Genomic DNA, 14,557 nt, shown 5'->3' with positions numbered 1-14,557 from the left:
TCAGCTCATAAATCAATGACAATTGCGATACAGTAGTGAAGGAATACAGACCAATATGTAGTGGCACGTATTGCCTACATTATAGACCTCGGACAAGGAAGGTAAGCTAAAGCAGCACATTCCTCATGGTGTTGCCATCTTTAAAGAAACAGGTGAAAACAGTCCATATACTCAACAACGTGAAAGAAATGTAATCAGAGTATAACCAGGTAACAAAGGGGCACGGGGTTAGTGTCACGGGTAGCTATGTGTGGCTGTGAGGGAGTCCGTGCTCTACCCAATCTGTTCCCTGGGTGTTTTAAGATGGGTCCTCTATAGCAGGTAGGGGAGGGTCAGGCCGAGCCCCCCGTGGGGGTTCTCTAGATTCATACACCAGTGGCCAGAGCTAAGGCAGGAGAAGCCCAGGAAGTCCCAACTTGTGGCATCCATTATTGCAGGGTTCCACCATGTCTTACAACTTAAGCACATAGATGTCCCAAAGGGTAACAGCATACCCATTCCCCCGCACCTAGGAGTCGTGGGCCAGGGCATCAGCCTCGGCAGTCGCCCACCTCTGTACAACCTAGGCCTGCAGCAAATCAATGGTGGCTGCCTTCCAAGACATGGCAATCAGTCGCTTAAAAAGGGCCATTGCTAAATGGTCAAGCCTCAGATAATACTTAGTGTTTTTTGTACGTTTGGTGATTCTCAGCAAGCAGAGCAGGTGCTCATGAAGGAGAGGATGTCTATCATTCCTGAAATATGGTCCATCCCTTGAGACCAAACCTGCGCTAAGCAGGAGGCATTCCCACATCATTTGTAAGACGTTTGCGTCTTGGTGCCCACAACAGGGACAACTGGTCCCACCCCCGAAACATCCTGTGTAGCTGATGCGGTGTAAGATATGTAACCTGTAGGTAGTTAAACTGAGTGAACTTGAGATGGACATTGTGGGACATGCACTTCACTTGTTCAAGTGCCATCGCCCACTGCTTGGACGTCAGTCTGTCTCCAGACATGTGCCCCCAGCAGGGCTCGCTGCGCAATGCAAGATCTGTGTTCACGGGCTGCAAGGCTGTGTACAGCACAATAATGGCTGTACGGCCAAGACCGTTCATTAGAATCCACTGCAGTCCATGATGTAGAGCTGGGCCTCCTGACCTACTGTCCTTGTGTTCCTATTTGTCAGTAGTGTGTTATAAGCCAGGAATTGGCCAGCTCCCAGGCCATGTTCTTCCTCCCGGCCCGTAGGTGACAAGTGTAGGCGCATCCAGAAGTCCAAGGACTGCAGGAGCGACATGAGAGCCCTCCTGTGGTTCCCGTCAAAGAGATCCTTGTTGGTGTGATGTATGTTGACTCTGATATATTGGAATGTCTTGAACCGACAGGGTAAACAACTAGGTTCCAGCTCCTCAAATAGTGTGCATTCCACCCTCCTTTGCGGGAAGAGACAGGACTTATTCAATTCATGCAGAGGCCTGTCATATCAACAGAGGTCTTATAAATCAAAAAGAACCAGCAGGTTGCACTCATGATTCCGCATGTAGACCAGGACATTGTCTGCATCCAGCTAAACTGCAAGCCAGCATGGCCCCACCCCTATGCCCCAACTCAGGCCCTTTATTTGCCCAGAGTTTCACAGCAAGTGGCGAAATAATAGGGAAAAAGAACTGCTAACGCGTCCATTTATGACCAATTTACTCACATTGGGACTCGTTTTAGGCCAATGAATCTTTTGACCCTGATTGAAGATACCTTAGGACGAGATAGCTAATCAACATGTCAATCAATATGTCAGTAACGTCATCCATATTTATTACGACTATGCAATTCACCATAGTCAATGACATTTAATAAGACTCGGAAACCACCATGACCTTTCAGTCATGAATAACCACACCAGTTTAGTATGAATTTTGTGATATTTATTCCCTATTGATTACAATTCTACTAGTAAGTTTATTAGTCTTGTAACCAAGAAACACATTAGCATAGTCACAATATGGCAACTCTGATAAGATTTCATCAAAGCAAGATTCACAAACATTAGAATATAACACGGCGTCAACATAGGTTATCCTTAGCAGAGTATCATCATAAGGCATTGATTCAGTCGTTTGTCTATTTGCGTCAGTTCAGTGAACCCCTCTCCTAACCTCGAATTAGCATTGGCATGTTGGGCTTCATGCAAAACAATTTAGTAACACCAACTTAGAAAAAATCTAGCTATAGTCTCTGTCAAAAGAAGCAGTTGGTACCTAGAAAGGAAAAGCAAACATACAATCTCAATTTCATTGTCATATAGTTACCCTCCAGTTATTGGGTCAGCACTCGGGTTCGGTCTTCGTCCTCAGGACATCAGTTGGCTCGCCATCAGGATTCAGCTCCGGAAAAAGGGGGCACTTCCCTCATAAGGAGGTAAAGTGTAAACGGGCAATCTAAGGGTAAGGATGGTTCTAAAAATTAGCAAGTCACTAAGCAAAGTGACAAAGTCTCTGGACCATAGCAACTCGCATCAGCATCTCCCCCTCTCCCAGTCTCCTACTCCCTAGTTCTCATTCTAATTTACTTCCTGGTGTCAAGGGTTTTTATCCACTTTTCGTTGTACATTCCCCTAAAATCTGGTTGGACAAGGGGTTGCACCCCACTATCTTTAACCAATTAACTTCACATTAGCTCATCGAATTTGTCACCCCATAACAGTTCTCATGTATTTTATTGGTCCTTATGATTGACGTCTTTAGCGGGTGGAATGTCCGGTATGATTTCATAGTCTTGTGGTCCTTTGCACATCTTCGGTCAGTGGCTCCATTGCCTGTACCGGTTCAGGCGACTTTGTACCTACGACTGGTCTACAGTGTTGCATTCAGCTAAAATGTTTCTATAAGCAAGTCGAATTTCATGAGAACGGATCTACTACAGTTACATTCAGCTTCTAGTTTGGAAAAAACAAGAGTTCATGCCCTTCAGCAAGTCAGCACACTGCACGTTAGGAAAACACATTTAATATGTGAGCCAGGCAGCTAGGCCTCGACTCATGCTAACTAAGGCCTAATGCTTTATTAGCAAAACTCTTACATATGTCTATTGTTATCAGTGTTAAACCATATCATTACATATCATTTCAACATTATTAGTCAATTTCATTAGTCCCTGTATAAGTTGGCGGCCACCCCCTGTGGGCACATTTCAAGCGCATGTTTTAGCAAAATACATTAATACAGTTTCTATGCAGCATTATTATACATTAGTTCATAAACATTTCATGTTAATATAGATTATATAAACTACGCTCTCTCAGAAGCAATCCTGCCATGCCCCTGCCAATGTCAAATTGTTACTATATTTGGCGGCCAATGCACGCACACTCTGGCTCGCAGTGCTGTGTAGAGTAGCTTCACCCAACCCAGGAACTTGGGTCCGACTCACATGACATGACATAACAATCTGTAGGTAGGTCTACTAAAGGGTGTCAAAAGCTTTCTTGAAGTCCGCTGGGAGCTCCACGGACCCCTCAACTACACCCATACCGTGACACAGCCTACAGGTATTATAGGAGATGGGTCTATGTGAGATGAACCCGTACAGGGTCAGAGCATGGGCTTCAGTCTCACATGGCAGTCCAAGCTACCCCATCAGCAAATCCAGCGCACCGTGGGCAGCGAGCTGGGTTCCCCCACAGGCACTGAGCAGTCCATCTCTGCCTAATCAAGTTTGCTTGTCAGGCCCCTGTCTTTGAGGGCTACAGTCAAGTCAAGCACTGTCTCCTGTGCTATTTTTTTTTTTTAATGTATTGCCTGGGTGGGCCTGGTTCCCAACGGAGAGAGCAGAGTCCACCCTTCAATCTTTTAATTACCATGAATATACCACTTTATTTGAAAATGTATATGCAAATGCACCTTTTATCTCCACTCTTTGTCTTTTCAGGAGCACACTAACTTTAATCCTTGCCGCCCCCCCCCCCCACCCCCCACAAATACGCCAACTGAGGCAGGAGACTCCCGATTTTTAAAACCAAAAATGACTTTCATTTAGTATTTCCTCTTCTGAAAGCGTCCCCACTTCAACACAACTATACGGAAAAGAAATATCCCCCGATTATTTTGTTTAGAATCACCCGCTTTCTGCTTTGCAAATGTCAGCAGGTAGGCCCTCATGACCTAGCTTTGCTCGCACGGAGCAGTTCATGACACACACACACGCACGCGATTCGTAACTCGCCAGCGGAGAAGTCCAGGCGCGAAAAACAGAAATAAAGAGAAAACGGAAATGATGAGTTTGAGCAGTTTTTGGCGCGCTTTACCTTCCTGTCACAGTCAACGAGCCAAGAACCACGCCTTCTTCTGACGTAAGCGGGGACGAGAAGAAAGAGCGACCAATCGGGCCCTTTGAGGGCGTGTGGTAACGTCACACGCAGATAAAGACGCTCTGCACCAACCCGCCTGATCACTTTTTGGCGCGAGGCAAGTGGGTGTTGTGGGATCCTCTAGTCGATTTGGAGGCAATATCTGCTCTCTGTGCCTCGCGCCCGTCGTCCCCTGCAGCACACTCTCTGCTTCCTTGTTTGATTTTTGCTGTGCAGTTTCGCCGCCACCATGTTCGAGGCTCGTTTGGTCCAGGGCTCGATCCTGAAGAAGGTGCTTGAAGCGCTGAAGGACCTGATCGATGAGGCGTGCTGGGACATCAGCTCTAGCGGCATCAGTCTGCAGAGCATGGACTCGTCGCATGTGTCCCTGGTGCAGCTGACCATGCGCTCTGAGGGCTTCGACACGTACCGCTGCGACCGAAACCAGTCTGTGGGGGTTAAGATGAGCAGGTGAGGATGCGTCGTGGGCATTCGGGCCAGCCAATTGTGTAGTCTCAAACAAAATACTGGGCGTTAGCAGAGTAAGGGGGGTCCGAATGTAAAGCATATTGTACAAATCTGCTAAAGCAGCCAATAAGGTGGTCGGCTGAGGATGAATGATCTATAGAATTAACACAACGAAATTTGTGGATTGCTGTTGCTGGGGGGCACATAGAGAAAGTTAGCGATCTTTGTCGGCGTCTTGGTAAGCAATCCCTAGTAGTGCGCATGCGACTCATGTTCTGCCCGGTCTTGCCCGCCCTTATATAACGAAACGCATCGGCAGCTGAAGGCCAGGCGCTCTTGTGACGTTATTTAGGCGCCAATTTGAACACTGCTCCCTGTCTGGCGGGAAAGCACTTGGCGGGCTGTTGTCATACCCTTACCCTGAACAAATATACGCTTCTATAATCAGCTATTTACATTATTAATATTATTATTTTTTTTTTTTGTTATACGACAGTGATTCCCGTCACTTGAATGCTCCATTACATATTGCAAATAGTGCGGTTTCAGTTACTTAGCATTTGCAGTTCTGTACACATGCAGGCTTCAAGAGTATCGCATTTGACTGTGAGAATTATATTATCCTATTTATTCTATATTCGTGAGTTTAACTACTACCGTAGCGAGAAGCAACAATGACCGCTTTTGTGTGATTAACACCTCTGTCCACGGTCAAAGCATGTGATGCGTGGTAGGGTAGCGCTCCCAGATGCTTATTTCAAAGTGTTATTTTTTGTATTTCTTATTGCTATTTTTTTATTTATTTTTTACATAGTTTCACAAGAGACCTAAAGTAATGACAGCATTCGGATTCCAACAGGAGCTATTTTAATCTTTTTCAGATTGGTTACGTTACATCTTTCCTTAGTCAGTGAAGCTAGTAGCTGATACAGATCGTTCAACAGAATTTAACTTCAATCAACTTAACTTTTTCCAAATTGCCCATCTCACATTAATTAACAGGTTCGCAGCAATGTTTTCGAGTAGATGAAATGCATTAAACCGCCTCTACCTTTTTGTCTTTTAGTATGTCGAAAATCTTGAAGTGTGCAGCTGGTGACGACGTCATAACCCTTAGGGCAGAGGACAATGCAGACACCATGACACTGGTTTTCGAGGCCCCAAGTGAGTATTAATTTACTAATTCGTTCGTTTGTCATCATCCGGCTAGTTGTAGACATGTATGCTACGTAAACGCACGTTGCTTCTAAGGGTGCGTCAATATGTTCTTGTTATGGAGCAAGATTTCAAGTGCTTATGACCTACCTTTGGCAACAGGTTTGGTCTTCAGTTTTGCAGCCTTAGAAGTAGGTCGATCCTGTCAATTATCAACTAGTCACTATATATGGCGTGGCTTGTGCGGCAATTATGCCCTAAAAGTAGGCAATGTACTGTGTATATATTTATTGAATGTACAAAGGATTTTATTTTTTAGTTGTGCATTTTTTTTCTCTTCTATAGATCAAGAGAAGGTCTCCGATTACGAGATGAAGTTAATGGACCTGGATGTCGAACAGCTCGGTATTCCTGTAAGTGATATCTGCGTTTGAGAAGTTCAGTGCAGAAAATAAACTCGTAAAGTTGCATCTTTTTTCTGCCATCAAAGGAAAATTCTGACTCCTTTTTAGGTTCAGAGATACACCCGTCGGGCTTACACTTTATAAAAGACTGACATAATCAGTCGATTGTAGACTACTTGTGAATGCTGCAGTAATTACCATTAAATGGTATTAATTACCAATTTATAAATGGTGTCTCCTTGCAACTGTTTTGTCCTGTTAGTCATGAGCACTCGTGCTGTAGTCCCCCATACGGATGGCTTCTGCCTGTATGACCCATATCTCACTCCTCCCAAGAGTAACGGCGGTAATTCCTACCGACCACTGGTATGTTGGTCAGTGTATGAAGGCATGCAAGGTACACCGCAGTCATCCATTTATCTTATGCTGCACCTTGCTTTTGTTCACTCGAGGTTGTGCCTCGAGAACGCTCCTTGTTGACGGCTGTTGTGGGTAAGGCTCTTGCACAGTTGGAATGTCTTCTGTGCTTGCTTGTGGATGGTGGCAGTATGAACAGTCCTAGTTCGAATGGTCTAAGTTGTCGAATTGTAAACACATACCCGTATTAAAAAGCTTAGTCGTTCTTGACCGTAGTAGGTTCATTTGTTTTGTTTCAACTCGCTTAACAGGAACAAGAGTATAGCTGTATCATCAAGATGCCCTCTGGGGAGTTTGCTCGCATCTGCAGAGATCTCAGCCAGGTTGGTGACGCAGTTGTAATCTCCTGCGCTAAAGATGGAGTGAAGTTTTCTGCCAGCGGATCTCTGGGGACTGGGAACATTAAGCTGTCGCAGACCTCCAATGTAGACAAGGAGGAGGAAGCAGTAAGTAAATGTGAAGTTATCTAATCAAAATTAAACCTTTACCCTTTGTGCACACCAATTGAGGGGCATAAGGGAGTGGGTGTGTATTCGAGTACAGGTGGAAGCAGTGGCCGCGAAGCTGGTACAACTCATTTATTTTCATGAATGATACCATATAGTTGAGCGGAAAGCGTCATGTGGATTTTAAGGAATAATTTCTTTTTATCCAGGTTTACAATAGAATTGTAGACTTGCTAGATTCAAATTTCGTCTTCATTTGGTGCTGGGGGCAAGGATAGCAACAGCAGTGCCGAGCCTACATGGTAGTCGTAGTGTCCTCCCATCTAACACTAAACTTCAGTTTAAAGCAGTGGTTGATGAAAAATTAAGCTCTTGCGACAGTTTGCAGAGATGTGCCCCACTCGTTCTGCTCAGAGCAGAGTTCTGGCAAAACATTTTTTTTTTACCTGAATTTTGAGAGCTTGAACGTGTGTAGTCTTAACCAGTTGTGACCATTCATATTGAGATCTGCAATTTGAGGAGAAAGTACTCCAGCTACAGAAAGAAGCAGTTCCGTCTGATGCGTCACATTTTGCTGTTTGCATTAGATTTTGTAGCACAGAATAAAGCTACAGCGCAAAATGCCTGAAATCTGCAGTCTGAACTCTGGTGTGAAGTAGACGCCATCTACAAAAAACCCATAGAAAGAAGTCTAAACATAAGCAGGGTTCTTTCAGCCACCAGATAGACAATAGCCACTATCACTGCATCACAGTTAAAAGTAGGGTCATTACTCATGAAATGGTTATTTTGACAGGTCACACTGCAGAAGTCGAGTCTACAGTGTAGACATTATGCTTTGCCACCTCAGTGGATGGCGAAATGTGCTGCAGGCCATTGGTGACACTTGCTTCCATGCCCTGTGTACATTTTGTTTACCAAGCATGAGGTACTTTATGCAAGATACAAAAATATACTAATTGCAAAAAGAGGGAACACCGGCCTTAGTGGTTACCAGAGCTAAAGTGCATAGATCTAACGCCACCCAAAAACAGTGGGGGCGGCACACAATGGTCACTTATTACCTTGTTAACCCAGACTGAATGATCTCTGAAAATCCCCCAAATGTGTCCATTTTTCAGATCAGTTTGAACCATATTCCCCAACTGCTGCTAAGACCCAACTAGAGTGTCTTGCACTTTGATGAAAAACGCCCATAAAGGTTTCTAAAAGTAGTAATGTTGGATCCCGGATGTGAGATTAACAGTGATTTATTTTGTGCTTAACTCTTTATGGATACCCATTTGAGAGCACCATGTAATTTGTACAGAAATAAGCTGTCTAGCTTTTGAAAGGGTGGTTTAGAGGCTGTTACATTAGTTGAGGTGGTAATGTGGTCATGGTGTGGAATGATCTTTTTAGACAAGATAGTATTTACCTGCAATTGTATAACGCTGCTCCTTTCCACTCTCAGGTTACTATTGAAATGAATGAACCAGTTCAACTGACGTTTGCTTTGCGGTATCTGAACTTCTTCACTAAAGCCACACCACTATGTAATCAGGTGATTCTCAGCATGTCTGCAGATATCCCTCTTGGTAAGTACCAGCTGTGATAAGTGTCTGTTTAAACTATTTGCTGAAACAAAACTGGCCGGTTTGTGATAACATGCAAATTGTCCAAATAATAATGTAAGCAGTTTTGTTGATTTAACTGATGTCTCTTTGCAGTTGTGGAGTACAAAATCGCAGATATGGGGCACGTAAAATACTACTTGGCCCCCAAGATAGAAGACGAAGAGGCAGCGTAAGGTTATGACGCCTGATCAGCAATCTCTCCATCAAAGCTCTTGTCAACATGCTCTTGTAACTTGGTGTCCATTTGCAGTGGTGTTCAAACTGCTTGACTATTCTAATGGGCACACTTGTAGATATCTCTGTATATATATTTCACACTTCTTTTGTAATGTTCGCGTCAATAAAATGTCTTCCTTACCTGTGTGTTGCTTGCGTGGAATTTGTTACTTCTGCCAGTTTCATGGCTTAACTGAAAGGTCAATGCCGTTATGGTTTTCATTCCTAGGCCGGGCATAATGGCATTAGCCTGCATGGACTTGTTCGCTCATTTGGGGGGTGCACAGATGCCCTCGTATTTACGCTGTACCACATGCGTCGCTTTTAGTGCTGTGGAGCAACACACCAACCCTGCTTGTTGCCAGAACTAGCGGTCTACATTTTAGTGGACTTATTAGTACACCTGTCTCCTGGGCCACTAATTTACGTTAAGGTGGAAGTGTTTATAGCGCTTACCTCTTTGAAGAGGTGCACTGATGCTTGCACGCTATAGTCGGCATCTGCTTAAAATGCATGGGTTGAGCTTTGCAACATTTGCCTTTGGTCTGCGTGACATGAATAATAGGCCTAGATGAGTGATGACTTCCTGCTGGACGAGGTTAATGGGGGGGGGGGGGGGGGAGGGAAGAAGGGGTACAGAAAGTATCATTAGGTTGTGGGGAAATCCTTTTCCAACGTTATGGGTGGTGGCTATCAGATGTGGTTGGTGTGAGGGAAGTGCCTGTCTTAATGTGGGGGAATGCCTAGTTTACGTACTTGAAGCAGGGGCTGCATGGAGTGGGTTGGGGTAGAATTTGGAAGACGCGTTCAAGAACAGTATAGTTGCATAGAACTAGGACAAATTAATTATCAAAAGTATTGTGCAGAGAAGCAGTTCGGGGTAGTTGATTGACTGGGTAGAGATATGTAGGGAAGGCCTGACCACTTGAGGCTTAGCGGATATGAAATTCAGAAACTAAGCACTGGATTGATCTACAATGGCCCAGAGTTTTTATTGACCAAACGTTCTCACTTTGTGGCAACCTTAGTCACCAAACAATAGATGTTAAACGTCCTTTGTAGAAGACATGGGTATCTTAAGGGTGATCTGGCACGTTTCTCACCACCTGCCATCAGGTGGGTTTACGTGGAAGATTGTCAGAGCCCAGGGTGGTATCGGGCAGATAAACGAGTTGAGGATCTTTACACGAGAAACTGATGGTCTCCAGCTGCTGCCTAGTTTCTGGAGCAGAGGTGTTGTGCTCGAGTAAGAACTAAGTTTATACCAGGCAAACTTTTTTTTAAAAAATGGTTCGATCTTTGAGGGACAGCTCTGCTACACAAAAGCTTCAGCTGGGGGAGCAGGCAGCAAGTGGAGCGGCAATGTGTGGGATGTCGGTTGAGCCGTCCGTAAAATTATATGGCAGTCGGGGATAGTGCACTTGAAGTATTCTGGGGCCCATGGAATGGGCCCAATCGCCTCCACACCCAGTTTCTTGTGTAGTGTGCATGCTGAAGCACTTAATGGTGTTGTGTAGCCAACTTCCAGATACAGAACGTGTTTTGGACCTACTAGTGAAAGACACCCACTATACTGGCTTGTGGTCCAGTAAGCTCATCTCAAATGGAACCTTTTGAGCACTGAGCAACGCCATTTCCCTGTTTAAAGTGAAACTGCTAGGAAGTGATGGGTTACATGCCGAAGGCTATGCTGTTTACAGTAATTAGGGGACAGCACTGCAACTGTCGACTCCTGCCACACGCCAGGGAGGCCAGTTGATGGATGGAATGTAGACCAAATCAAACATTCACCCCAGTCACAGATCTGGGTTTAATTTTTGTTTTTTTGTTTTTTTGGGGCTTTTCTTTTTTGGGTGTTCCAGTTTGGATCCAGCCATATCCAATGACCCTGTTCCCCTTGGGAACAATCGGTCCAAACGGCCAGGCCAAGTCCTCCCTGGACCAGAAACTAGCATCCTGGGACCAGTTTCTGGGTATCGCCCCTCTTCATCCAGATTAGCTATCCTGAAACCGGTCCTAGGATGCTTATTTCCGGTCCAGGTATGACCTGGCTTGGCAGTTCAGGCTGGACTGTTCCCATGAGGAACAGGGTCAAGGCTGATTTGCATATGGCTGGGTCCAACTTGGGGTGGTGTAGTGAGCAAAAAACGATGGATTAAACCACGATCTTTGTGACGGGGTGAATGTTTGATTTGCTCTGCACTAAGTTCATCATCTGTTCTTTTTACACTCCAGGGAGACAACTTTTTTGAAAACCACAGAAGGGATATCCGTGCCCTGATTGAACAACAGAGCGGAGTATACTGATAAATGCAGACCCGGTGTAGTTGTATCCTGACTTGTCCCAGGAAGATACGCAGGAGTATCTCAGGAGAATTGGCTGCATCATTGGTAGCCCACCAACACAATTTCATTTATTATGGTTTTGCTATAAACATTATTTTGACACCTTCCCCCACCAAATAGTCCATGTGAAAACAAGACTCGCCGGGAACTGCCTAGTGCTGAATCTGCCACCTACTGATGAAGCATGCCGCACTAAGTGAGTTAGGGCTGATCTTTCATGGAAAACTATCCACACGCTAACAAAATATATAGTTTGTCAAACTTCCGTTTGGTGAACTGGCCTTTTGTTCCTTTGGCGTGCTGAAAACAAGAAAATGAACCTATAATGTTAGTCTTTTGTCAAAATTGCGTCTTTGGTATACAGTGGCAACGTGTTTCAGGCCACATGTCCTGCAGTCACGGACCTCGGTGACAAGACTTAACACTGGGCTTAATGGGCAGATCAGTTTTCTGTTCAGCACCACAGCCTACAGTAATCCTACTTTAACACTGCAACGAACCCCAGAGCTGAAAGCAATGGGGTTGTATGTTTGTACTTAACCTTAGTCTTGGGAGGTGGGTTTAAGTGGTTGAGAACATCACAACCAACTTCCCTTTTGATTTACCCATAACCTATTTAACTTGCCATGGGCAATGTAATGACAAGTGATGCAGAGGTAGGTTGATGTAGTGGGGGTGTGCAGTGCAGGGATCGATTCAGGAAATGGCTTGGTTGAGGCTCCTCCATTCATGTCCCATTGCCCTCAGCCTGACATGTTTCCTGTGATCAATTCTGCCACGTGATGCACGTTGTTTGAGGCTACCTTGTTTGAACTAATCCTTGCAGAGTTGATCAGTCAAGCATCTTATTAAATTTCTTGTGTACACCCGTCATTGAGTCAAATGGTTTCTGGAAATTCTACAAGGTCTCGAATGATACTTCTCAAATGCAGATTCAATACTGTTCCTCGGCATCTTCAACCTCTGCAAGAGGTTCTCATCGTTCTGCTCACAGATAACTGCATCAGAGTTCACCAATATGCTGATGTTACTTAACTACATTACGGTCTCCACTCCAGACATCCAGTGCCTCTAACTGCCTGCGACCCTTCCAGCCCTGGATGTCCATGGGCTGCATTAAGCTCAACCCCCACCTAGACAGAATCCCTGTAATTTGCCAAGAACAACAAACAGAACAGTGAGAGACCGTGGTCTGATCCTAAGTAGAGTAAGTACAGCTGAGTCGCTCACCTCCACCACACTGGTGGCAGAGATAATACCAGCCCACCAGTGTTTTGTTGTGTTGGGCTGCACAGATGTAATCCTGATTCTAATGGTCTCAAGCGACATCCACAGCACTTTGGGCTTTAGAGATGACACATGATAATGTTGGTCAAATATTATAGCTGAATCAGAATCGATGTGCAAATTGGTCACTGGCAAATAATTGCCGCCTCCATCCGGGCCAAATGCCTTCTGATCTCATTCTTCGCCTTTCTCACTCACCAGTCTTTCTTTTCATCTACAGCTTTGTTTACACTTCTAGCATTGTAGGGAGGACAGTGCAGGGTGATGTAAAGTCTGCCTATCCCAAACGCAAATACATTTTCAGAGGAGAGATGAGACGAATCCTGTGTCTGCTGCTTTAAAACAGCTGGCAGGGGAGGGACTAACATAGTTTGAGTCTAGTGCTTAATCTATCAGTTTGCCATTTCTGTGCACCGTAAACAACTGGGGTTGCTACAACTCAACTTAATATATTTACTCAGAGGATGAAAATTAGTTCTAATTGGTTACGGTGAGTTTTTTTTTTTTTTTTAGCTCGTTGTAACACCAGTTACATTGCAGACGGGCCCATTCATTCAGATTGTCATTTAACCAGAGCATCGCTGAGACTTGAACCAGTTCCCCAGCTTCAAAGTCGACAACGCTAGTTTGTAGGCTGGCTCCAGACAAGCATAGTTTTTTTTTTTTGCCAGTTTCACATAGCATGAACTGGACCCGAAGGTATAGCACTTTACATGAACACCAGTTACATTAAATAGGGCACATTCATTTACAAGAAGTAATTAAACATGAATCCCAGGATGTTGAGCATCCGCTCAGACTCGAACCGGTTCCCCAGCTTCAAAGTCGGCTACTCTGGTCATTACGCCACATCCCCCCCTTGTGTGTTCCACTCTGTTGGACTTCCGTTAACGAGGCCCCTCTAATTTCTGTGATTGTACTTTATTACACCTAAACGAGGTAAAAATGTACATTCAGCAACAATAGTGGAAAAAATACAGGAATCTTTTCTCCCGAAATAAACTGAGGAGTTTCCGAATTCACTTTTCCTAATACAGGGGTGGATGTGCCACTGTTGCAGCACCCTAGTTGACCTGATGTTATCACATCCCCAGAATGCAACAACAAAATGCAGGCCTTCTTGATAAGAGGCATATGCAGCTGACGCATTAAGCAGCTTTCCAGGTTAGGGAAGATGCTGGGCACTGCTTAGCAAATTAGGAAGCACAATACTTTGATCAGCAGTTCCACGTACATTGCTCTCCTTCCCTCGTACTCAAAACGAGAGGTATACAACGCGTGCACTGTGTGCCCCTGGAAGCAGCCACTGCAAACGGCATGAGATCGTGGACCATATGGAGTATGGGGATTCTTTGAGACACAGGAGACCTAGCATTGATTCTTGCAAAGAGAGAAATCACGATGCAATGGAAGGACCCTGGGGGTCCAAGCGTGCCTATCTGGAAGGACACATTAACCAAGTGGGCTGAGGGAGAAGCATTACACCAAGAGCTGGCAAAGGGAGTGGGGAGCAAGGAAGGGATACAGCAATGGGACACACTACTTGACCGCCTGAAATACCCAACCACAGGATCCCAGGAACAAGCAGTAACAGAGGAAGAAACAAACCTAGGAGACAATGATAATGGGAGCCATCATAGTGATTAGTGCCATGCTAGATACTCAGCAATAAATGGCCGCTCCCCGAGTGGCAGGGCCAGGAAAAAGGGGTGACAAGACCTGAGCTAAAAAAGAAGAGGTGGGGAGAGGGAGGGGAACAGTTGAATGTATACATGTTTGAAATGAAACTAATAAAAATATATTTAAAAAAAATATATCGGCCCCCAAAGAGGGACAGAAAGGGTTGATTCACAAGGCGCTCGCAGAGGTTATGACTAC

At 44.8% G+C, this 14,557-nt stretch overlaps 1 protein-coding gene across 1 annotated transcript; it reads left to right on the top strand.

Moving 5' to 3' along the window:
- The first annotated feature begins 1,406 nt into the window (after window positions 1–1,406).
- On the top strand, window positions 1,407–9,187 carry PCNA (proliferating cell nuclear antigen). The gene is made up of 6 exons (XM_069214176.1): window positions 1,407–4,795; window positions 5,859–5,956; window positions 6,293–6,360; window positions 7,020–7,214; window positions 8,668–8,791; window positions 8,924–9,187. The coding sequence occupies exons 1-6, from the start codon at window positions 4,575–4,577 to the stop codon at window positions 9,001–9,003; spliced, it is 786 nt and encodes a 261-aa protein (XP_069070277.1). The 5' UTR covers window positions 1,407–4,574; the 3' UTR covers window positions 9,004–9,187.
- Window positions 9,188–14,557: the final 5,370 nt, after the last annotated feature.

The sequence above is a fragment of the Pleurodeles waltl genome, chromosome 11, assembly GCF_031143425.1.
Source record: "Pleurodeles waltl isolate 20211129_DDA chromosome 11, aPleWal1.hap1.20221129, whole genome shotgun sequence".
NCBI classification, from domain to species: domain Eukaryota; kingdom Metazoa; phylum Chordata; class Amphibia; order Caudata; family Salamandridae; genus Pleurodeles; species Pleurodeles waltl.
The sequence above is the reverse complement of the archived record's forward strand: the minus strand, read 5'-3'. Positions and strand labels throughout refer to the sequence as shown.